The sequence below is a fragment of the Lonchura striata genome, chromosome 3 (assembly GCF_050655825.1).
Source record: "Lonchura striata isolate lonStrDom1 chromosome 3, ASM5065582v1, whole genome shotgun sequence".
Taxonomy (NCBI): Eukaryota; Metazoa; Chordata; class Aves; order Passeriformes; family Estrildidae; genus Lonchura; species Lonchura striata.
The window spans coordinates 1,980,686-2,004,878 of NC_140705.1; the positions used below are offsets into that span (position 1 = coordinate 1,980,686).

Consider the following 24,193-nt stretch of genomic DNA (forward strand, 5'->3'; position numbering starts at 1 on the left):
GGATTTGGGGGTGGGAAGAGGAAGAATTTGGGGAAAAAATAGAAAATTGAATTTTTAAGTGGAATTTTTAAGGCATTTTGGTGTTTTGTTCTTTTATCCTGAACAATTTTAGAGGAAAATGAGTGGAAAAAGGGAAAACTCAGAATTTGCAGCCAAAATTTTGGTAGTTTTGGGGGAATTTGGGGTGGGCAGAGGAAGAATTTGGGAAAAAACGGAGAATTGAATTTTTAAGTGGAATTTTCAAGGAATTTTTGGGTTTTGTTCTTTTTTCTTAAAAAATTTTGGGGAAAAAAAAGGGAAAATTCAGAATTTTCCAGACAAAATTTTGTTGGTTATTTTCATTTTTTCTTCCTTTTTTCCCTTTTTTATTCTTTTCCTCCTTTTCCCCCCTTTCTCTCATTTTTTCATCTTTTCCTTAATTTCCCCCCCATTTTCGCCCCTTTTCCTCATATTTTTACACATTTTTCCCAATTTTCCTTTTTTCTCCATTTTGCCCCCAATTCTGCCCTAAATTTTCCCCATTTTCCCCCAATTTTCCTCCTTTTTCTCACCAATTTTCCTATTTTTTCTCCATTTTGCCCCAAATTTTCCTTTTTTCTCTAATTCCCCCCCAATTTTCCTCCTTTTCCCTTCCTTTTCCCAAATTTTCCTCCTTTTTACCCAATTTTCCTTTCTCTTCCCAATATTTATTTTTCTCCATTTTGCCCCAAATTTTCCTCATTTTCCCCCATTTCCCCCAGTTTTCCTCCTTTCTCCGTATTTTTCTCCATTTCCCCCCAATTTTCCTAATTTCCCTCAATTTTCCTCTTTTCTCCCCAATTTTTCTCCCCAATTTTCCCCCAATGTTCCCCTTTCCCCCATTTTCCCCCAAATTTTCCTAATTTTCCCAAATTTTCCTCTTATTGTTCCCAGTTTTGCCCCAAATTGTCCTCATTTTTTACCCCATTTTCCTCTTTTTTCTCCATTTTGCCCCAAATTTTCCTCCTTTCCCCCAATTTTCCTCTTTTTTCTCCATACCCCCCAATTTTCCTTCTTTTCCCCTTTTTCCTCATTTCCCCCCAATTTTCCCACTTTACCCAAATTTTCCTTTTTCTCTCCATTTCGCCTGAAATTTTCTCCATTTCCCCCCAATTTCCTCCTTTTTTACACTTTTCCTCCCTTTTCTCCCCAATTTTCCTTTTTTCTCCATTTTGCCCCAATTTTCCCCCCTTTTCTCCCCAATTTTCCTTATTTTCTCCCCAATTTCCCTTTTTTCTCCATTTTGCCCCAATTTTCCCCCCTTTTCTCCCCAATTTTCCCCCCTTTTCTCCCCAATTTCCCTTTTTTCTCCATTTTGCCCCAATTTCCATCATTTTTCTCCAACATTCCCCCTTTCCCCCCCAATTTTCCTCCTTTTTCTCCATTCCCCCCCAATTTTCATCATTTTTCTCCAATTTTCCCCCAACTTTCCTCATTTTTTCCCCTTTTTTCCCCTCAGACAAACCAAAACCAAAACACTTCCAGCGTTAAAACCACTTTAAATCCACATTATTCCCACCACATCCGCACAGAATTCAATCCCGAAAAAAAACCCACCAAAACCCCAGGTTTTATAGGTTAAAAAAAAACCCCAAAAACCTGGAAAAAAAATCCAAATTCATTTGAGGAGTTTGAAATTCCTGAGGTGAGGCTGCACCAGGTTTTTGGGGTACGGGCGGAGCGCCAGGCAGGTGGGAATTCCCTCGGGATTTTCCACCCAAATCTTGTGATCCACGCCTTTTTCCTCCAGCGACTTCGCCAAATCCAGCAGGGAATCCTCATCCGGAGCCTAAAAACCAAAATCAATTAAAAATAAATTAAAAACAAATCAGGAACTCATCCCAAATTCCAATCCCATCCTCCCGTCCCACACCGCAATTTAATATTTTTTTTTTCCCCTCACATTGCTAATTTCCACCTCTTTTTGACTCTCTCCCCAAATTCCTCCTGAAAATCAAATTCCGCCCAAAATTCCCAAATTTCTTCCCGAAATCCTCCAAAATTTCCCCAAAATCTCCTCAAACTCTCCAAATTTCTCCCAAAATTCCCACTGAAAATCCCCCCAAATCCCCAATTTCCCCTCAAAATTCCCAATTCTCCCTCCAAACCCCCGAATTCCCAAAAATTCCCAAGAAATCTTCCCGAAATTCCCCCAATGATCCCCAAAATTTCCAAATTCTCCGAAAAAATCACCAAAATCTTTCCAAAATCCTCCCAAAATCCCCAAATGCTCCCCCAAATTCCCAAATTCCTCCTAGAATTTTACAATTTTCCCCCAATTTCCCAATTCCTCCCCCAAATCCCCTCAAAATTCTGGAATTTTTTCCCAAATTCCCTAAAATCTCCCCCAAAATCCCCAAATCCTCCAAAAAAAATCTCCAATTTTTCCCAAAATTCCCAAATCTCCCCCAAAATCCACAAATTCTCCCCCAAATCCTCAAATTCCTCCCGAAAATTCCCAAATCCCCCCCCTAAAATCACCAAAATTTCCAAATTCTCCCCCAAATTTCTCCTAAAATGCCACAATTTCCCAATTCTTCCCCCAGATCCCCTCAAATTTCTGGAATTTCTTCCAAAATTCCCTAAAATGCCCCCCAAAATCCCCAAATTCTCCCTAAAAGAGAAGATTTATAAAATTAAAACGTAGAAACAGCGATTTTTTTTTTTTTAAGGGAATTTTTAAGGTAGGAAAAACCATTGGGAATCCAAACTCCAAATTGAGTTTTATCGCTCTAAATCCGCACGGATTTGAAATATTTTCGGGAATTTTGGGGTTTAGGCACTGCGCTGGTAATTCCATGAGGGATTATTCACCATTCCATCGGGAATTATTCCGCATTTTGGGAATTATTCCCAAAATCCAAATTAATTTCCCCAGCAATTGCGGCTCCTCCGCGGGCTCCTCTCAGCGCGCCAAAAATCCCCCCTGACCCCCCTAAAATGACCATTCCCACCTCCCTCAACTCCGGAACACCCCCCCAAAAATCCAGATTTTCCCAAAAAAATCCTATTTTTAAAAAAAATCCCGATTTTCTCCAAAAAAAATCGCGATTTTCCCCAAAAATCCGATTTTCCGCCGCCCCCCCCAAGATGGCGGCCGCTGTCGTTCCCCCCCCCTCAGCGCGGCGCTCCCATCATGCCCCGCGCCGCCGCCGCTACCTCCAGCACCACGGTTGTCATGGCGGCGCCCTGCTGCAGGTACGCGCCGGTGTCGGGATGCTCCCGGTAACCGTGCACGGCGGCCAGCGCGGCGTGGCAGCCCTGAGCCACCACGGCACCGAGCGGCCACGAGCGGGGAGGCCGCGCCAGGTCCCCGCGGAGCACCACGTACTGCACCAGCACCGCCGCCATGCTGCCGTACGGAACCGCGCGGGCTGCCGGGAGGAACGGCGAGGGTGAAGCGGGGAGCGCGCCGCCATGTTGGTGTACGGAACGCGGTGATGGCGCACTTCCGGCGGCGCTGAGGCGGGAAAGTCGAGGTGAGCGCGGAGCCCTCAGGGAGGGATTTGGGAGCCCGGAGGGGTTTTGGGGGGTTTTTTTGGGGGGGGAATAATTTTTTTGGGATCGGTTTTTGGGATCGTTTCTCGGGTTTTTTTATGGGATCGTCCCTGTTCCTCTCCTGGGATCGATCCCGTTCCTCGGGGTCGTCGCTGTCGTTTTCCCGCCATTTTTGTCCCCCTCAGGTCCCGCCCGTGCCCAAATTCCCGCTCGGTGCCCTCAGAAAAATTCCAAAAATTCATGGAATTTAATTGGATTTTTTTCCTCAAAAAAATTCCCAGATTTATGGAATTTAATTGGATTTTTTCCTCAAAAAAACCGCACAACCCAAATTTATGCAAATTAAAGGGATTTTTTACCTCATAAAATAATCTAAAAATTATGGAAATTAAAGGTTTTTTTTTTCTCATAAAAAATCCCAAATTTATGGAAATTAAAGGGATTTTTTATCTCATAAGATAATCTAAAGATTATAAAAAATAAAGGGTTTTTTTCCTCATAAAATAATCCAAAAAATTATGGAAATTAAAGGGATTTTTTATCTCATTAAAAAATCCCAAATTTATGGAAATTAAACGGATTTTTTATCTCATAAGATAATCTAAAAATTATAAAAAATAAAGGGTTTTTTTTGTAATAAAATAGTCCCAAATTTATGGAAAATAATGGGATTTTTTCCCTCATAAAATAATCCCAAATTTATGGAAATTAAAGGGATTTTTTCCATTCCCATCCCCATTTTCCTCATAAAAAATTCCCAAAAATAGTGTAAATTAATTGGATTATTTTCCTTTTCCATCCCGGTTTTCCTCATTAAAAAATTACCAAATCTATGGAAATTTATGGGACTTTTTTACCTTATAAAAAAAATCCTCAAATTATGGAAATTAAAGGGACTTTTCCTCATTAAAAATTCCCAAATTTAAGGAAATTAAAGGAATTTTTTCCCATTCTCACCCCTTTTTCCTCATTAAAAAAAAAATCCCAAATTTATGAAATGAACGAGATTTTTTCCTCATAAAATAATCCCAAATTTATGGAATTTAACTGATTTTTTTTTCTATTTTCCAGCTGCAAATCCTTGGAATTTTCTGGGAATTCCCAGGGATGGATCCCGGGATGGATTTTGGGAATGAGGAGCAGGAAGAGGAAGAAAAAACTGAATTTGCACAGGGTGAGTTCCCAAAATCCCCAATTTTCCCCCAAAATTCCTAATTTCTCTTCAAAATTTCCCAAATTCTCCCCAAATTCCTCCTGAAAATCTCCAAATTTTCCCCTAAAATTCCCAATTTTTCCTCCAAATCCACAATTTTTCAAATTTCTTTGCAAGGTCTCCCAAAAATTCCCAGTTTTTTCCTCAACTTTGCAAGTTTTTCACAGAATTCCCAAAAAAATCTCTGAATTCTTCCAGATTTTCCCAAATTCTTCCCCAAATTCCCACTAAAATTCCCACAACTTTCCCCCAAATCCCAAAATTCTTCCTCAAATTCCCAGAACTTCTCTCAAAATCCCCAAATTCTCCCCAAATTCCTCCTGAAAATCAAATTCCTCCCAAAATCCCCAAATTTCTTCCCAAAATCCTCCAAAAATTCCCCAAAATCTCCTCAAACTCTCCAAATTCCTCCCAAAATTCCCACTGAAAATCCCCCAAATTCCCAAATTTCTTCCCCAAATCCCCAATTTCCCCTCAAAATTCCCAATTCTTCCCCCAAATTCCCAAAACTTCCCAAAAACTCTTCCCAAAATTCCCCCAATGATCCCCAAAATTTCCAAATTCTCAGAAAAAATCACCAAAATCTTTCCAAAATCCTCCCAAAATCCCCAAATGCTCCCCCAAATTCCCAAATTCCTCATAGAATTTTACAATTTTCCCCCAATTTCCCAATTCCTCCCCCAAATCCCCTAAAAATTCTGGAATTTTTTCCCAAATTTCCCTAAAATTTCCCCCAAAATCCCCAAATCCTCCAAAAAAAATCTCCAATTTTTCCCAAAATTCCCAAATCCCCCCCAAAATCCACAAATTCTCCCCCAAATCCTCAAATTCCTCCCGAAAATTCCCAAATCCCCCCCCTAAAATCCCCAAATTTGGCACAAATTCTCAAAAAAATTCTCCCAAAATTCCCAAAATCCTCCAAAAATTCCCCGAAATCTTCCCCAAAAAATCTCTAAGTTCTTCTCCAAATCCCCAAATTCCTCCCAAAATCCCCAAATTCTCCCATAATTCCCCCAATTTTCCCCCAAATCCTCCCCAAAATCCCCAAATCCCCTCCTAAAATCCCAATTTTTTTCCTAAAAACCTCAAAATCCTCCTCAAAATTCCCCAAAATCCTCCAAAAATTCCTCAAAATCCACCCCAAAATCCCTAAAATTCCCAGAATTTTCCCCGAAATCCTCACAAATCCTTCCAGTTTTCCCCCAGAATTCCCAAATTTCCCCAGAATTCCAAATTTTCTCTCTCCAGGAGTCCTGGCCCAGCTGTGGCTGCTGGAGCGCCACCAGCTCTCCCAAAATCCCCAAATCCTCCAAGAATTCCCCAAAATCTACAAATTCTCCCCAAAAATCCTGAGTTTTTCCCAAAATCCTCCAAAAATTCTCCAAAATCCTCCCTAAAATCCCCACATTTTCCACAAAATCCCCAAATTCTCTCACAAATCCTCCCCAAATCCCCAAATTCTTCCCAAAATCCCCAATTTTTTCACAAAATCCCCCCAATTTCTCCTAAAATTCCCCCCAAATCCTCCAAAAATTCCCCAAAATCCTCCTCAAAATCCCTAAAAATTCTCTAAATTTTACCCAAATTCCCCCCAAATTCCTCCTGAAAATTCCCCAAAATCCTCCCCAAAAATCCTCAAATTCTCCCAAAAATCTCCAATTTTTTCACTAAATCCTCCCAAATTTCCCCCAAATTCCCCCGAAATCCCCAATTTCTTCCCGAAATCCCCAATTTTTTCCCAAATTTCCCCAAAATTCCCGATTTTCCCTCTCTCTGCAGGAGTCCTGTGTGGCTGCCGGAGCCCCGCCAGCTCTCCCAAAATCCCCAAATTCCTCCTGAAAATTACCCAATCTTCTCCTAAAATCCCCAATTTTTTCCCAAAATCTCTCCAAATTCCCCCGAAATCCCCAATTTTTTCCCGAATTTCCCCAAAATTCCCGATTTTCCTCTCCAGGGGTGCTGGCCCAGCTGTGGCTGCTGGAGCGCCGCCAAAATCCCCAAATTCCTCCTGAAAATCCCCAAAATCTCCCCAAAATCTCCATTTTTTCCCAAAATCCTCCCAAATTCCCCCCAAATTCCTCCAGAATTCCCGAATTCCCCCAGAATTCCCGTTTTTTCCTCTCCAGGGGTGCTGGCCCAGCTGTGGCTGCTGGAGCCCCACCAGCTCTCCCAAAATCCCAAAATTCCTCCTGAAAATCCCCAATCTTCTCCCAAAATCCCCATTTTTTTCCCAAAATCCTCCCAAATTCCCCCGAAATCCCCAATTTTTTCCCGAATTTCCCCAAAATTCCCGTTTTTTCCTCTCCAGGGGTGCTGGCCCAGCTGTGGCTGCTGGAGCCCCATCAACTCTCCCCAAATTCTCCCCAAAATCTCCATTTTTTTCCCAAAATCCTCCCAAATTCCCCCCAAATTCCCTCCAAATTCCCCCAGAATTCCCGAATTTCCCCAGAATTCCTGTTTTTTCCTCTCCAGGGGTGCTGGCCCAGCTGTGGCTGCTGGAGCCCCACCAGCTCTCCCAAAATCCCAAAATTCCTCCTGAAAATCCCCAATCTTCTCCCAAAATCCCCATTTTTTTCCCAAAATCCTCCCAAATTCCCTCCAAATTCCCCCGGAATTCCCGAATTTCCCCAGAATTCCCGTTTTTTCCTCTCCAGGGGTGCTGGCCCAGCTGTGGCTGCTGGAGCCCCACCAGCTCTCCCAAAATCCCAAAATTCCTCCTGAAAATCCCCAATCTTCTCCCAAAATCCCCAATTTTTTCCCAAAATCCTCACAAATTCCCCCCAAATTCCTCCAGAATTCCCAAATTCCCCCAGAATTCCCAGTTTTTCCTCTCCAGGAGTCCTGGCCCAGCTGTGGCTGCTGGAGCGCCGCCAAAATCCCCAAATTCTCCCCAAAATCTCCAATTTTTTCCCAAAATCCTCCCAAATTCCCCCGAAATTACCCCCAAATTCCCTCCAAATTCCCCCGGAATTCCCGAATCCCCCCAGAATTCCCGATTTTCCTCTCCAGGGGTGCTGGCCCAGCTGTGGCTGCTGGAGCACCATCAACTCTCCCCAAATTCTCCCCAAAATCCCCATTTTTTTCCCCAAATCCTCCCAAATTCCCCCCAAATTCCCTCCAAATTCCCCCGGAATTCCCGAATCCCCCCAGAATTCCCGTTTTTCCTCTCTCCAGGGGTGCTGGCCCAGCTGTGGCTGCTGGAGCGCTGCCAGCTCTCCCCAAATTCTCCCCAAAATCTCCAATTTTTTCCCCAAAATCCTCCCAAATTCCCCCCAAATTCCCTCCAAATTCCCCCAGAATTCCCGAATTTCCCCAGAATTCCCGATTTTCCTCTCTCCAGGGGTGCTGGCCCAGCTGTGGCTGCTGGAGCGCCGGGATCGTGGCCGGGCTCTGCGGGACGAGCGCCGGGAGCGGCTCCGGGAGCGCCGGGAGCTGCTCCGGGCCCGGATCCGGGAGCTGCGGCAGCGCCGGGAGCGCCTCCGGGAGCGCCTCCGCACGCCGGTGAGAATTCCCAAAAAACATTCCCAAAATTCCTGAGGGTTTGTCGCAGAATTCCCAAAGTTCTTGAGAGTTTGTCCCAAAATTCCCGGAGCTGCTCCGGGCCCGGATCCGGGAGCTGCGGCAGCGCCGGGAGCGCCTCCGCACGCCGGTGAGAATTCCCGGAAAACATTCCCAAAATTCCTGAGGGTTTGTCACAGAATTCCCAGAGTTCCCCAGGGTTTGTCCCAAAAATCCCGGAGCTGCTCCGGGCCCGGATCCGGGAGCTGCGGCAGCGCCGGGAGCGCCTCCGCACGCCGGTGAGAATTCCCAAAAAACATTCCCAAAATTCCTGAGGGTTTGTCGCAGAATTCCCAAAGTTCTTGAGAGTTTGTCCCAAAATTCCCGGAGCTGCTCCGGGCCCGGATCCGGGAGCTGCGGCAGCGCCGGGAGCGCCTCCGCACGCCGGTGAGAATTCCCGGAAAACATTCCCAAAATTCCTGAGGGTTTGTCACAGAATTCCCAGAGTTCCCCAGGGTTTGTCCCAAAAATCCCGGAGCTGCTCCGGGCCCGGATCCGGGAGCTGCGGCAGCGCCGGGAGCGGCTCCGCACGCCGGTGAGAATTCCCAAAAAACATTCCCAAAATTCCTGAGGGTTGGTCTCAGAATTCCCAAAGTTCTTGGGAGTTTGTCCCAAAATTCCCGGGGCTGCTCCGGGCCCGGATCCAGGAGCTGCGGCAGCGCCGGGAGCGCCTCCGGGCGCCGGTGAGAATTCCCAAAAAACATTCCCAAAATTCCTCAGGGTTTGTCTCAGAATTCCCAAAGTTCTTGGGAGTTTGTCCCAAAATTCCCGGAGCTGCTCCGGGCTCGAATCCGGGAGCTGCGGCAGCGCCGGGAATTCCCCAACATTCCCAAAATTCCAAACATTCCCAAAATCCCAAATTCCTGAGGGTTTGTCTCAGAATTCCCAAAGTTCTTGGGAGTTTGTCCCAAAATTCCCGGAGCTGCTCCGGGCCCGGATCCGGGAGCTGCGGCAGCGCCGGGAGCACCTCCGGGCACCAGTGAGAATTCCCAAAATTCCCAACATTCCCAAAATTCCCAACATTCCCAAAATTCCTGAGGTCCCTGAGGGTTTTACCCAAAATCCTCCAGGATTTCTCCCCAGATTCCTGAAAATTTCTGGGGATTTTTCCCAAAATTCCCGAAGATTTTTTCCCCAGATTCTCGAGGATTTTCCAGGATTTTTCCCAAAATTCCTCAGGATTGTTCCCAAGGTTTTTTCCCAAAATTCCCGGAGCTGCTCCGGGCCCGGATCCGGGAGCTGCGGCAGCACCAGGAGCGCCTCCGGCACCAGTGAGAATTCCCAAAATTCCCAACATTCCCAAAATTCCTGAGAGGTTTGTCCCAAAATTCCCGAGGTCCCTGAGGGTTTTACCCAAAATCCTCCAGGACTTTTCCCCAGATTCCTGAAAATTTCTGGGGATTTTTCCAAAAATTCCCAAAGATTTTTTCCCCAAATTCTCGAGGATTTTCCAGGATTTTTCTCAAAATTCCTCAGGATTGTTCCCGAGGATTTTTCCCAAAATTCTCCAGGATTTTTCCCAAAGTTCCCCAGGGTTTGTCCCAAAATTCCCGGAGCTGCTCCGGGCCCGGATCCGGAGCTGCAGCACCGGGGAGAGGGGAGGGAGTTCCCAACATTCCCGAAATTCCCGATGGGTTTTCCCAAAATTCCCGAGGATTTTATTCCCGTTTTTCCCTTTCCAGGCCGGAATTCCGTCGGATCCGGGGGCGGCGCTGAGCTGGAAAATCCGGGAGCTGCGGCAGCGCCTCGGCCTCTTCCCCCTCACAGGTACCCGAAAATCCGGAATTTTTTGGGAATTTCTGGGGGGAAATTGGGAATTTTTCATGAAAATTGGGAATTTCGCCTGAAAATCGGGAGTTTTTTGGGGAGAAATCAGGAATTCTTTGGGGAAAGAGCCCAAATTCCTTGGGAAAACTGGGAATTTTTGGAGAATTCTTGGGGATTTTTTTAGGGAAAGAGCCGGAATTCTGTTGGAAAATTGGGAATTTTTCGCAGAAATTGGGGAATTTTTTTTTGGAAAACAGCAGAAATTCCCAAGGACTTGGGTGAGAAAATTTGGGATAATTCCAGGATAATTTGGGGAAAATTTCAGAATAATTTTGGGATAATTCCAGGATAATTTGGGGAACATTTCAGAATAATTTTGGGATAATTCCAGGATAATTTGGGGAACATTTCAGAATAATTTTGGGATAATTCCAGGATAATTCTGAGATAATTTTGGGATAATTCCAAGAAAATTCTGGGATAATTCCTGGATACTTTTGGGATAATTCCAGGCTAATTTTAGGATAACTTTGGGATAATTTCAGGACAATTCCTGGATAATTCCCAGATAATTCCAGGTCAATTTTAGGATAATTCCAGGATAATTCCCAGATAATTCTGGGACAATTCCAGGATCATTTTGAGATAATTCCTGGATAATTTTGGGACAATTCCGGGGTAATTTTGGGATAATTCCAGGACACTTTTGGAATAATTTTGGGATAATTCCGGGATGCTTTTGGGATAATTCCATGATTCTTTTGGGATAATTCCAGGACACTCTGGGGATAATTTTGGGATAATTCTGGGATACTTTTGGGATAATTCCGGGATGGTTTTGGGATAATTCCAAGACAATTTTGGGATAATTCCAGGATAATTCCCAGATAATTCTGGGATAATTTCTGGATTTCTGGACAATTCTGGGATCATTGCAGGATAATTTCAGGATACTTTTGGGATAATTCCGGGATGGTTTTGGGATAATTCCGGGACACTTTTGGGATAATTCTGGGATGGTTTTGGGATAATTCCAGGATACTTTTGGGGATAATTCCAGGACACTTTGGGGATAATTTTGGGATAATACTTGGATACTTTTGTGATAATTCCGGGATGGTTTTGGGGATAATTCTGGGATACATTTGGGATAATTCCGGGATGGTTTTGGGGATAATTTTGGGATAATTCTGGGATACTTTTGGGATAATTCCGGGATGGTTTTGGGATAATTCTGGGATACTTTTGGGATAATTCCAAGACACTTTTGGGATAATTCTGGGATACTTTTGGGATAATTCCGGGATGGTTTTGGGATAATTCTGGGATACTTTTGGGATAATTCCAGGACACTTTGGGGATAATTTTGGGATAATACTTGGATACTTTTGGGATAATTCCGGAATGGTTTTGGGGATAATTCTGGGATAATTTTGGGATAATTCCAAGACACTTTGGGGATAATTCTTGGATACTTTTGGGATACTTTTGGGATAATTCCGGGACACTTTGAGGATAATTTTGGGATAATTCTGGGATACTTTTGGGATAATTCCGGAATGGTTTTGGGGATACATTTGGGATAATTCTGGGATACATTTGGGATAATTCCAGGACACTTTGGGGATAATTTTGGAATAATTCTGGGATACTTTTGGGATAATTCCGGGATACTTTTGGGATAATTCTGGGATACATTTGGGATAATTCCGGGACACTTTGAGGATAATTTTGGGATAATACTTGGATACTTTTGTGATAATTCCGGGATAATTTTGGGATAATTCTGGGATACATTTGGGATAATTCCAGGACACTTTGGGGATAATTTTGGGATAATTCTGGGATGATTCCGGGATAATTCCGGAATGGTTTTGGGGATACATTTGGGATAATTCCGGGACACTTTGGGGATACTTTTGGGATAATTCTGGGATGATTCCGGGATCATTCCGGCGCCGTTCCCGTCAGGGATCAGCGGGAAGCTCTGCAGGGGCGGCGCCTCCTTCTCCTTCCACCCCTCCTTCGAGGGCTCCTTCCTGCGCCCCTTCCGCCTGGAGCTGCTGGAAAACCAGGAATTCCGGCCGGAAAAGCGGGAACGGCGGCCGGAAAAGCGGGAATTCCGGCTGGAAAAGCGGGAGTGGAGGCTGGGCCGCCATTCCATCCCGGCCTTCATCCCGCTGGAGCGGCTGAGGCGGGAATTCCTGCCCGGCCGGCTCCGCCTTTTCCTGGGAATTCTCTTCCGCCACCTCAACGCCTTCGTGGCCAGGAGGGAGCAGCTCCGCAGGGCTCAGGTGGGGAATTGTTCCCAAAATTCCGCCCAAAATCCCCCCAAAATTCGGCCCAGAATGGTTCCCAGAATTCCCAAATTCTGACCAAAGCTTCTCCCAAAATTCCTCCCAAAATTCCCACATTCTTCCCAAAATTCTGCCCAAAGTTGTTCCCAGAATTCCCAGATCCTGACCGAAGCTTCTCCCAAAATTCCTCCCAAAATTCCTACATTCTTCCCAAAATTCTGCCCAAAATCCCCCCAAAATTCTGCCCAGAGTTGTTCCCAGAATTCCCAAATCCTGACCGAAGCTTCTCCCAAAATTCTGCCCAAAATTCCCACATTCTTCCCAAAATTCTTCCCAAAATTCCCCCAAAATTCGGCCCAGAGTTGTTCCCAGAATTCCCAGATCCTGACCGAAGCTCCTCCCAAAATTCCCACATTCTTCCCAAAATTCTGCCCAAAGTTGTTCCCAGAATTCCCAGATCCTGACCAAAGCTTCTCCCAAAATTCCGCCCAAAATTCCACATTCTTCCCAAAATCCCCCCAAAATTCTGCCCAAAGTTGTTCCCAGAATTCCCAAATCCTGACCGAAACGTCTCCCAAAATTCCCACATTCTTCCCAAAATTCTGCCCAAAGTTGTTCCCAGAATTCCCAGATCCTGACCAAAGCTTCTCCCAAAATTCCTCCCAAAATTCCCACATTCTTCCCAAAATTCTGCCCCAAAAATTCTGCCCAAAGTTGTTCCCAGAATTCCCAAATCCTGACCGAAGCTTCTCCCAAAATTCTGCCCAAAGTTGTTCCCAGAATTCCCAAATCCTGACCAAAGCTTCTCCCAAAATTCAGCCCAAAATTCCCCCAAAATTCTGCCCAAAATTGTTCCCAGAATTCCCAAATTCTGACCAAAGCTTCTCCCAAAATTCCTCCCAAAATTCCCACATTCTTCCCAAAATTCTGCCCAAAATCCCCCCAAAATTCTGCCCAAAGTTGTTCCCAGAATTCCCAGATCCTGACCAAAGCTTCTCCCAAAATTCTGCCCAAAGTTGTTCCCAGAATTCCCAAATTCTGACCAAAGCTTCTCCCGAAATTCTGCCCAAAATTCCCCCAAAATTCTGCCCAGAATTCTGCCCAGAATTCCCAAATTCTGACCAAAGCTTCTCCCAAAATTCCTCCCAAAATTCCCACATTCTTCCCAAAATTTTCCCAAAATCCCACCAAAATTCAGCTCCAAATTCTGAACAAAATTCCTTCCCAAAATCCCCACAACATTTGTCCCAAAATTCCCAGATTCTGACCAAAGCTTCTCCCAAAAGTCCTCCCAAAATTCCTGCCAAAATTCTCCCAAAATTTCCCCAAAATTCCCCCAAAATTCTGCCCAAAATTGTTCCCAGAATTCCCAAATTGTGACCAAAGCTTCTCCCAAAATTCCTCCCAAAATTCCCACATTCTTCCCAAAATTCCTGCCAAAATTCTCCCAAAATTCTGCCCAGAATTCCCAAATTCTGACCGAAGCCTCTCCCAAAATTCCTCCCAAAATTCTCCCAAAACTGTGCCCAGAATTCCCAAATCCTGATCGAAACGTCTCCCAAAATTCCTCCCAAAATTCTCCCAAAACTGTGCCCAGAATTGTTCCCAGAATTCCCAAATTCTGACCAAAGCTTCTCCCAAAATTCCTCCCAAAATTCCCACATTCTTCCCAAAATTCTGCCCAAAGTTGTTCCCAGAATTCCCAAATTCTGACCAAAGCTTCTCCCAAAATTCCTCCCAAAATTCCCACATTCTTCCCAAAATTCTCCCAAAATCCCACCAAAATTCAGCTCCAAATTCCGACCAAAATTCCGTCCCAAAATTCCCAGATTCTGACCAAAGCTTCTCCCAAAAGTCCTCCCAAAATTCCTGCCAAAATTCTTCCCAAAATTCTGCCCAAAATTGTTCCCAGAATTCCCCCAAAATTCTGCCCAAAATTGTTCCCAGAATTCCCCCAAAATTCTGCCCAAAATTGTTCCCAGAATTCCCAAATTGTGACCGAAGCTTCTCCCAAAAGTCCTCCCAAAATTCCCACATTCTTCCCAAAATTCCTGCCAAAATTCTCCCAAAATTCCGCCCAGAATTGTTCCCAGAATTCCCAAATCCTGACCGAAGCCTCTCCCAAAATTCCTCCCAAAATTCCCACATTCTTCCCAAAATTCTGCCCCAAAAATTCTGCCCAAAGTTGTTCCCAGAATTCCCAAATCCTGACCAAAGCTTCTCCCAAAATTCCTCCCAAAATTCCCACATTCTTCCCAAAATTCTCCCAAAATCCCACCAAAATTCAGCTCCAAATTCCGACCAAAATTCCTTCCCAAAATCCCCACAACATTTGTCCCAAAATTCCCAGATTCTGACCAAAATTCCTCCCAAAATTCCAAAATTCCTCCCAAAAATTAATCCCAAAATTCCTCCCGGAATTTCCAGATTCTGACCAAAATTCCATCCTAAGATTCCCAAATTCCCACCAAAATTCAGCCTCAAATTCCCAAATTCCTCCTGAAGTTCTGGCTCAAAATTCCCAAAATTTCACCCAAAATTCCTCCCCAAATTCAGCCTCAAATTCCTAAATTCCTCCCAAAATTATTCCCAAAATTCCCTCAAAATTCATCCTGAAAGTCCCAAATTCCCACCTAAATGGTCCCAAAATTCCTCCCAAAATTGCCAAATTCCCACCAGAATTCAGCCCCAAAATTCCCAGATTCCCACCAAAATTTGGTCCCAAATTCTCAAAATTCCTCCCAAAATTCTTCCCAAAGTTTCCAAATTCCCACCAGAATTCAGCCCCAAAACTCCTCCCAAAATTCCCAAAATCCCACCAAAATTCCGCCTCAAATTCCTAAATTCCTGCCTAAATTCCTTCCCAAAATTCCTCCCAAAATTCCCAGGCTCTGACCAAATTCAGCCCAAAATTTCCACCAAAATTCCTTTCAAAATTCCCAAATTCCCACCAAAATTCAGCTCCAAAATTCCCCCAAAATTGTTCCCAGGATCCCCAAATTCTTACCGAAATTCCCCCAAAATTCCCAAATTCCTACCGGAATCTGGCCCCAAATTACTCCCAAAATTTTGCCCTAAATTCCCAGATTCCCACCAAAATTCCTTCACAAAATTCCCCCAAAATTCTGCCAAAAATTCTCAAATTCCCACCAAAATTCCACCCCAAAATTCTCCCCGAATTCCCAAATTCCACCCCAAAATTCCCACCAAAATTCTCCCCGAATTCCCAAATTTCCCCCAAAATTCCCCCCAAAATTCCCCCCAAAATTCATCCCAAAATTCCCAAAATCCCACCCGAATTTGCCCCCAAATTTCTCCCAAAATCCCCAAATTCCCACCAAAATTCATCCCTAAATTCCCAAAATTCTCTCCAAAATTCAGCCACAAAATTCCCAAATTCCAACCAAACCTCCTTTCCAAAATTCCCAATTTTTCTTCCAAAATTCCCCCCAAATTTCTTCCCAAAATTCCTCCCCGAATCCCCAATTTTCCCAACATTCCCCAAATTCTTCCGAAATTCCAAATTTTCCCAAATTCCTTCTCAAAATCCCCAAATTTCCTCCCAAAATTCCCCAATTTTTTCTCATAATCCGCAAATTTCCTCCCAAAATCCCCAAATTTCCTCCCAAAATTCCCCAATTTTTTCTCATAATCCCCAAATTTCCTCCCAAAATCCCCAAAATTTTTCCCAAAATCCCCAAATTTCCTCCCAAAATCCCCAAATTTTTTCCCAAAATCCCCAAATTTCCTCCCAAAATCCCCAAAATTCCCGAATTTTTCTCTTTTCCAGGAGGAATTTCCCGACTGCATCCAAGGAATTCCCTGCAGCAACTCCCTCTGCAACCTGCTCAGCTTCCGCTACCGAATTCCCGGGAAAAAACCCGGAATTCCCGGCGAAAATTCCAAAATTCCCGGCGAAAATTCCGAAATTCCCGGAAAAAAATCCGAAATTCCCAGGGAAAACGAGGGAATTTCCGGGAAAATTGGCAAAATTCCTGGGGAAAACGAGGAAATTTCAGGGAAAAATGATGGAATTCCCGAGGAAGATGAGGAATTTTCCGGGGAAAATGAGGAATTTTCCGGGAAAAGCGGAATTCCCGGGAAAAATCCTTTGGAATTTTGGGTGCGGCTGCGCTACGGGGACCCCCTGCGGAGCCTCCCCACCGACGTCGAGATCAGCGCCCACGGTGAGTCCAGAATTCCCAAAATTCCCGGGAAAATCCGGGAATTCCGGGGCAGATTTCGGGATTTGGGGGATTTTTATGGCATGGGAATGCTGGAATTCCGGGAAAAACCTGGGAATTTTGGGGTTTTTCAGAATGAAAATTCTCAAACGTGGGGAAAAATCGGGAAATTTTGGAATTGGAAAGGATGAAAATTCCCAAATTTGGGGAAAATCTGGGAATTTTGGGGTAAAATCTTGGGATTTGGGGGGTTTGGGGATGAAAATTCCCAAATTTGGGGAAAATCTGGGAATTTTGGGGTGAAATCTTGGGATTTGGGGGGTTTGGGGATGAAAATGCCCAAATTTGGGGAAAATCTGGGAATTTTGGGGTTTTTCAGAATGAAAATTCCCAAACCTGGGAAAAAAATCGGGAAATTTTGGAATTGGAAAGGATGAAAATTCCCAAATTTGGGGAAAATCTGGGAATTTTGGGGTGAAATGTTGGGATTTGGGGGGTTTGGGGATGAAAATTCCCAAATTTGGGAAAAATCTGGGAATTTTGGGGTTTTTCAGAATGAAAATTCCCAAACCTGGGAAAAAAATCGGGAAATTTTGGAATTGGAAAGGATGAAAATTCCCAAATTTGGGGAAAATCTGGGAATTTTGGGGTTTTGGGGTGAAAATTCCCAAATTTGGGGAAAATCTGGGAATTTTGGGGTGAAATCTTGGGATTTGGGGGTTTGGGGATGAAAATTCCCAAATCTGGGGAAAATCTGGGAATTTTGGGGTGAAATCTTGGGATTTGGGGGTTTTGGGGATGAAAATTCCCAAATTTGAGGAAAATCTGGGAATTTTGGGGTGAAATGTTGGGATTTGGGGGTTTTGGGGATGAAAATTCCCAAATCAGGGGAAAATCTGGGAATTTTGGGGTGAAATCTTGGGATTTGGGGGTTTTTGGGGATGAAAATTCCCAAATCTGGGGAAAATCTGGGAATTTTGGGGTTTTTCAAAAGGAAAATTCCCAAACCTGGGAAAAAATCGGGAAATTTTGGAATTGGAAAGGATGAAAATTCCCAAATTTGGGGAAAATCTGGGAATTTTGGGGTGAAATGTTGGGATTTGGGGGGTTTGGGGATGAAAATTCCCAAACTTGGGGAAAATCTGGGAATTTTGGGGTGAAATCTTGGGATTTGGGGGTTTTTGGGGTGAAAATTCCCAAATTTGGGGAAAATCTGGGAATTTTGGGGTGAAATCTTGGGATTTGGGGGTTTTTGGGGTGAAAATTCCCAAATTTGGGGAAAATCTGGGAATTTTGGGGTGAAATCTTGGGATTTGGGGGTTTTTGGGATGAAAATTCCCAAATCTGGGGAAAATCTGGGAATTTTGGGGTGAAATGTTGGGATTTGGGGGGTTTGGGGATGAAAATTCCCAAATTTGAGGAAAATCTGGGAATTTTGGGGTGAAATCTTGGGATTTGGGGGTTTTTGGGATGAAAATTCCCAAATTTGGGGAAAATCTGGGAATTTTGGGGTGAAATCTTGGGATTTGGGGGTTTTTGGGATGAAAATTCCCAAATTTGGGGAAAATCTGGGAATTTTGGGGTGAAATCTTGGGATTTGGGGGTTTTGGGGATGAAAATTCCCAAATTTGGGGAAAATCTGGGAATTTTGGGGTGAAATCTTGGGATTTGGGGGTTTTTGGGGTGAAAATTCCCAAATTTGGGGAAAATCTGGGAATTTTGGGGTGAAATCTTGGGATTTGGGGGTTTTTGGGATGAAAATTCCCAAATTTGGGGAAAATCTGGGAATTTTGGGGTGAAATGTTGGGATTTGGGGGGTTTGGGGATGAAAATTCCCAAATTTGGGGAAAATCTGGGAATTTTGGGGTGAAATCTTGGGATTTGGGGGTTTGTGGGATGAAAATTCCCAAATCTGGGGAAAATCTGGGAATTTTGGGGTGAAATCTTGGGATTTGGGGGTTTTGGGGATGAAAATTCCAAAATTTGAGGAAAATCTGGGAATTTTGGGGTGAAATGTTGGGATTTGGGGGGTTTGGGGATGAAAATTCCCAAATTTGAGGAAAATCTGGGAATTTTGGGGTGAAATGTTGGGATTTGGGGGGTTTGGGGATGAAAATTCCCAAATTTGGGGAAAATCTGGGAATTTTGGGGTGAAATCTTGGGATTTGGGGCTTTTTGGGATGAAAATTCCCAAATTTGGGAAAAATCGGGAAATTTTGGAATTGGAAAGGATGAAAATTCCCAAATTTGGGGAAAATCTGGGAATTTTGGGGTGAAATGTCGGGATTTGGGGGTTTTTGGGGTGAAAATTCAGGAATTCTAGGAGAAATCCAGGAAAAATCTGGGAATTCTGGGATTTTTTTGGGATGGAAATTCCGAAATCCCAAAAAGCCAGGAATTTTTCCCAAAAATATCTCTGGGAATTCCCCAAAATTCCAATGTTTTTCCTTCAAATTTCTGATTTTTCATCCCAAAAAAAACCCCAAATTCCGAAATTTAACCCCAAAAATCCCCCAAATTCCCGGATTTTTCCAGGAATTCTGGAATTTCTATCCAAAAAATACCCCAAAACTCCCGGATTTTTCCAAGATTTTGATCCCCAAAAACCACAAATCCCAAAGTTTCACCCCAAAACGCCCAAAAATTCCCAGATTTTCCCTAAATTTGGGAATTTTCATCCCAAAAAAACCTCAGATCTCAAAACTTTATCCTAAAATTCTCAGATTTTTCCCTGGAATTCTGATCCCAAAAAAAAAACCCAAAATCCTAAAGTTTGATCCCAAAAATCCCCAAATCCCAACATTTCGACCCCAAAATTCCCAGAGTTTTCCTAAATTTTGGTATTTTCATCCCAAAAAACCTCAAATCCCAAAGTTTCACCCCAAAATTCCCAGATTTTTTCCTGGAATTCCAGAATTCACACCCTAAAACCCCCAAAATCCCAAAATGTTGAGCTCCAAATTCCCGGATTTTCCCCAGAATTTTGGAATTTCCATCCCAAAATTCCCAAATTTCTCCCAGATTTTCAGAATTCCCACCCCAAAAATCCCCAAAGCCCAAAATTTAATCCCAAAATTTTCCAGATTTTTCCAGGAATTCCGGAATTCCAAACTTAAAAATTCCAAAATTTTGATTTCAAAATTCCCAGATTTTTCCTAAAGTTGGGATTTCTCATCCCAAAATTCCCGGATTTTTCCTGGAATTCTGGAACCCTGATCCCAAAAATCCCCCAAAATTCCCAGATTTTTCCCAAATTCTGGAATTTTGATCCCAAAAACCCCAAAATTCCCAGATTTTTGCACAAATTGTGGGATTTTCATCCCAAAATTCCCAGGTTTTTCCCAAATTCGGGAATTTTGATCCCAAAAACCCCAAAATTCCCGGATTTTTGCACAAATTCTGGGATTTTCATCCCAAAATTCCCAGGTTTTTCCTGCAATTCCGGAATTTTCATCCCAAAAACCCCCAAAATTCCCGGATTTTTCCCGGAATTCCCACCCCACAACCCCCAAATCCCAAAGTTTGACCCCAAAATTCCTGGATTTTTTCCTGGAATCTCAAATTTTTCATCCCAAAATTCCCGGATTTTTGCACAAATTCTGGGATTTTCATCCCAAAATTCCCGGATTTTTCCGGAATTCCGGAATTTTCATCCCAAAATTCCCAGATTTTTGCACAAATTCTGGGATTTTCATCCCAAAATTTCCAGATTTTTTACCGAATTCCGGAATTTTCATCCCAAAACCTCCAAAATTCCCGGATTTTTCCTGAATTCTGGAATTTTCATCCCAAAATTCCCGGATTTTTCCTGAATTCCGTAATTTTCATCCCAAAACCCCCCAAAATTCCCGGATTTTTCCCGGAATTCCCACCCCACAACCCCCAAATCCCAAATCCTGATCCGAAAACCCCCAAAATTCCCAAGTTTGCCCCCAGAATTCCCGGATTTTCCCATTTTTTCCCTGGAATTTCGCCCCCAATGCCCAGTTCTCTTCCCGGAATTCCCGGAATTCCCGTTCTTTCCCTGTTTTCCAGCGCCGCCGGAGCACCGGGAGCTGTTCCGGAGCCTCTCCCTGCCCCGCGCCCTCGGCGCCCTCGCGCATTCCCGAAAATTCCCGGAATTCCCGGCGGGAAACGGCTGAGAACGGCAATTCCCAAAAATCCCGGAATTCCGGCCTGAAACCGCGGGACCTGGGGCTGCGGGCTGGGATTCTGGGGGAAAATCCGGGAATTTGGGGATTTGGGGATCGGAATTCCGGAATTGGGGCAAAAATCCGGGAATTTTGGGATGAAAATTCCGGAATTCTGGAAAAATACGGGAATTTTGGGGTTAAAATTCCGGAATTGGGGCAAAAATCTGGGAATTTTGGGGTTGAAATTCCGGAATTCTGAAAAATCTGGGAATTTTGGGGTTTTTGGGGGTTAAAATTCCGGAAAAATCTGGGAATTTTGGGATGAAAATTCCGGGAAAAATCTGGGAATTTTGGGGTGAAACTTTGGGATTTGGGGGTTTTGTGGTGGGAATTCTGGGGAAAAAAATCTGGGAATTTTCGGATGAAAATTCCGGAAAAATCTGGGAATTTTGGGGTTTTGGGGTGAAAATTCCGGAATTCCAGAAAAATCTGGGAATTTTGGGATGAAAATTCCGGAATTCTGGAAAAATCTGGGAATTTTGGGGCTTTTTGGGGGTTAAAATTCCGGAATTCCAGAAAAATCTGGGAATTTTGGGATGAAAATTCCAGAATTCCAGGAAGAATCTGGGAATTTTGGGGCTTTTTGGGATCAAAATTCCAGAATTGGTGCAAAAATCTGGGAATTTTGGGGTTAAAATTCTGGAATTCCAGGAAAAATCCAGGAATTTTGGGATGAAAATTCCGGGGGAAAATCTGGGAATTTTGGGATGAAAATTCCGGAATTCCAGGAAAAATCCGGGAATTTTGGGGTTTTTTTGGGATCGAAATTCCGGAATTCTGGAAAAATCCGGGAATTTTGGGGTGAAACTTTGGGATTTGGGGGTTTTGGGATGGGAATTCTGGGGAAAAAATCTCGGAATTTTGGGATGAAAATTCCGGAATTTGTTCAAAAATCCGGGAATTTTGGGGTGAAACTTTGGAATTTGGGGGTTTTGGGATGGGAATTCAGGAAAAATCCGGGAATTTTGGGGTTTTTTTGGGATCAAAATTCCGTAATCTGTGCAAGAATTTTGGAGGTTTTGGGATCAAAATTCCAGAATTCGGGAAAAATCCGGGAATTTTGGGGTCAGATTTCCAGGGAAAATCCAGGAATTTTGGGGTTTTTTTGGAATCCAAATTCCAGAATTTTGGGGGAAATCCGGGAATTCTGGGGCTCAAACTTTTGGGATTTTGGGGATTTTTTGGGATCGAAATTCCGGAATTCAGGAAAAAATCCGGGAATTTTGGGGGTTTTGGGGGAGAAAATTTTGGGTCAAAATTCCAGGAAAAATCCGGGAATTTTGGGGGTTTTTGGGGAGAAAAATTTGGGTCAAAATTCCAGGAAAAATCCGGGAACTTTGGGGGTTTTTGGGGAGAAAAATTTGGGTCAAAATTCCAGGAAAAATCCGGGAATTTTGGGGTTTTTTTGGGATGGGATTTTGGAATTTTGGGCTGGAAAGGTTCAATAAAATCGGGAATGAGAAAATTCCAAAGGTCTCCGTGGCTGCTTGGCTTTGCTGCTAACGAGCCCCGCGGTAATTACGGTAACGAGCCCGTTCCTCATTAACGATGCAAATGAGCCCGGCCGGGCTGGGGGCAGGTGAGTGCTGAGAAAAACCCAAAATGCCCCAAAATCCACAAATCCTCCCAAAATCCACAAATCCTGCCCCAAAATCCACAAATTCTCCCAAAATCCACAAATTCTCCCAAAATCCACAAATCCTGCCCCAAAATCCACAAATCCTGCCCCAAAATCCCCAAATTTAACCCAAAATCCACAAATTCTCCCAAAATCCACAAATTCTGCCCCAAAATCCCCAAATCCTGCCCCAAAATCCACAAATTCTCCAAAAATCCACAAATCCTGCCCCAAAATCCACAAATCCTGCCCCAAAATCCACAAATCCTGCCCCAAAATCCACAAATCCTGCCCCAAAATCCACAAATTCTGCCCCAAAATCCCCAAATCCTGCCCCAAAATCCCCAAATCCTGCCCCAAAAATCCCCAAATCCTGCCCCAAAAATCCACAAATCCTGCCCCAAAATCCCCAAATCCTGCCCCAAAATCCACAAATCCTGCCCCAAAATCCACAAATTCTCCCCAAAATCCCCAAAATTCCCCAAAATCCCCAAATTCCCCAAAATCCACAAATCCTGCCCCAAAATCCACAAATCCTGCCCCAAAATCCACAAATCCTCCCAAAATCCCCAAATTCTCCAAAATCCCCAAATCCTCCAAATCCTGCCCCAAAATCCACAAATCCTGCCCCAAAATCCACAAATCCTCCCAAAATCCCCAAATTCTGCCCAAAATCCACAAATTCTCCCCAAAATCCCCAAATTCTCCCAAAATCCACAAATCCTGCCCCAAAATCCACAAATTCTGCCCCAAAATCCACAAATTCTGCCCCAAATCCTGCCCCAAAATCCCCAAATTCTGCCCCAAAATCCACAAATCCTCCCCAAAATCCACAAATCCTGCCCCAAAATCCCCAAATTCTCACCCAAAATCCCCAAATCCTGCCCCAAAATCCACAAATCCTTTCCCCAAAATCCCCAAATTTTTCCTTCAAAAATCGCCAAAATTTTCCTCAAAAATCCACAAATCCTTCCCCAAAACTCCCCAATTTTTTACCAAAATTCCACAAATCCTTTCCCAAAAATCCCCAATTTTCCCCCAAAAATCCCCAAATTTTTACCAAAATTCCACAAATCCTCTTCCCAAAATTCAAAATTTTTCCCCAAAAATCCCCCAATTTTTTCCACCAAAAATTCCCCAACCTTTTCCCAAAAATCCCCAAATCCTTTCCCAAAATTCCCCACATTTTTTCCAAAAAAATTCAAATCCTCTACCCAAAAATCCCCAAATTTTTCCCCAAAAATTCTGTAATCCTTTCCCAAAAAATCCCCACATTTTCCCCCCAAAATTCCCAATTTTTCTCCCAAAATTCCACAAATTCTTCCCCAAAAATCCCCAAAATTTTCCCAAAAAAATCTCCAAATCCTTTCCCCAAAAAAATCCCAAATTCTTCCCAAAATCCCACACATTTTTCCCAAAAATCCCCAAATCCTTTCCCCCAAATCACCAAAATTTTTCCTCAAAAATCCCCAAATTTTCTTCAAAAAAACCTCAATTCCCAAAAATCCCAAAATTTTTTCCCCAAAAATCCCCAAATTAAAAATAAAAATCCCCAAATTTTTTAAAAAAAACTCAAATTTTTCCCAAAAATCCCCAATTTTTCCCCAAAATTCCACAAATCCTCTTCCCAAAAATTCCCAATTTTTTCCCCAAAAATCCTGAAATCCTTTCCCAAAAATCCCTCAATTTTCCCCAAATCTCCACAAATTTTCCCCAAAAATCACCGAATTCTTCCCCAAAAAATTCACAATTTTTTCTCAAAAATTCCCAAAATTTTCTCCTAAAAATCCCCCAAATCCTTCCCCAAAAATGCCCACATTTTTCCCCAAAAATCCACAAATTTTTCC

General features: G+C 43.5%; 2 protein-coding genes across 3 annotated transcripts; one reads left to right on the forward strand and one right to left on the reverse strand.

Moving 5' to 3' along the window:
• Nucleotides 1-1,497: 1,497 nt before the first annotated feature.
• PTRHD1 (peptidyl-tRNA hydrolase domain containing 1) lies at nucleotides 1,498-3,387 on the reverse strand. Its single transcript, XM_021543170.4, has 2 exons — nucleotides 3,178-3,387; nucleotides 1,498-1,807 (listed from the first exon to the last, which is right to left on the reverse strand). The coding sequence occupies exons 1-2, from the start codon at nucleotides 3,367-3,369 to the stop codon at nucleotides 1,637-1,639; spliced, it is 363 nt and encodes a 120-aa protein (XP_021398845.1). The 5' UTR covers nucleotides 3,370-3,387; the 3' UTR covers nucleotides 1,498-1,636.
• On the forward strand, nucleotides 3,358-22,582 carry CENPO (centromere protein O). 2 transcript variants are annotated; one of them, XM_085574303.1, is made up of 8 exons: nucleotides 3,358-3,497; nucleotides 4,588-4,690; nucleotides 8,070-8,230; nucleotides 9,970-10,054; nucleotides 12,026-12,348; nucleotides 16,142-16,538; nucleotides 20,571-20,884; nucleotides 21,152-22,582. In XM_085574303.1, exons 2-7 carry the CDS (start codon nucleotides 4,624-4,626, stop codon nucleotides 20,675-20,677), a joined length of 1,140 nt encoding a protein of 379 aa, XP_085430429.1. In that variant the 5' UTR covers nucleotides 3,358-3,497; nucleotides 4,588-4,623; the 3' UTR covers nucleotides 20,678-20,884; nucleotides 21,152-22,582. The 2 variants fall into 2 exon arrangements, with proteins under 2 accessions (XP_085430429.1, XP_085430428.1); XM_085574302.1 differs by lacking the exon at nucleotides 20,571-20,884 and having other exon boundaries at nucleotides 22,202-22,582.
• Nucleotides 22,583-24,193: the final 1,611 nt, after the last annotated feature.

Excerpts from the sequence above, each read along its gene's own strand:
- CENPO (XM_085574302.1), top strand. The coding sequence starts at position 4,624 with ATGGATCCCGGGATGGATTTTGGGAATGAGGAGCAGGAAGAGGAAGAA. Across the intron at positions 10,055-12,025 it reads CGGCCTCTTCCCCCTCACAG|GGATCAGCGGGAAGCTCTGC; the intron begins GTACCCGAAAAT and ends CGTTCCCGTCAG. Across the intron at positions 16,539-22,201 it reads CGTCGAGATCAGCGCCCACG|GTCTCCGTGGCTGCTTGGCT; the intron begins GTGAGTCCAGAA and ends AAAATTCCAAAG.
- PTRHD1 (XM_021543170.4), bottom strand. The coding sequence starts at position 3,369 with ATGGCGGCGGTGCTGGTGCAGTACGTGGTGCTCCGCGGGGACCTGGCG. Across the intron at positions 1,808-3,177 it reads TGACAACCGTGGTGCTGGAG|GCTCCGGATGAGGATTCCCT; the intron begins GTAGCGGCGGCG and ends TTTGGTTTTTAG.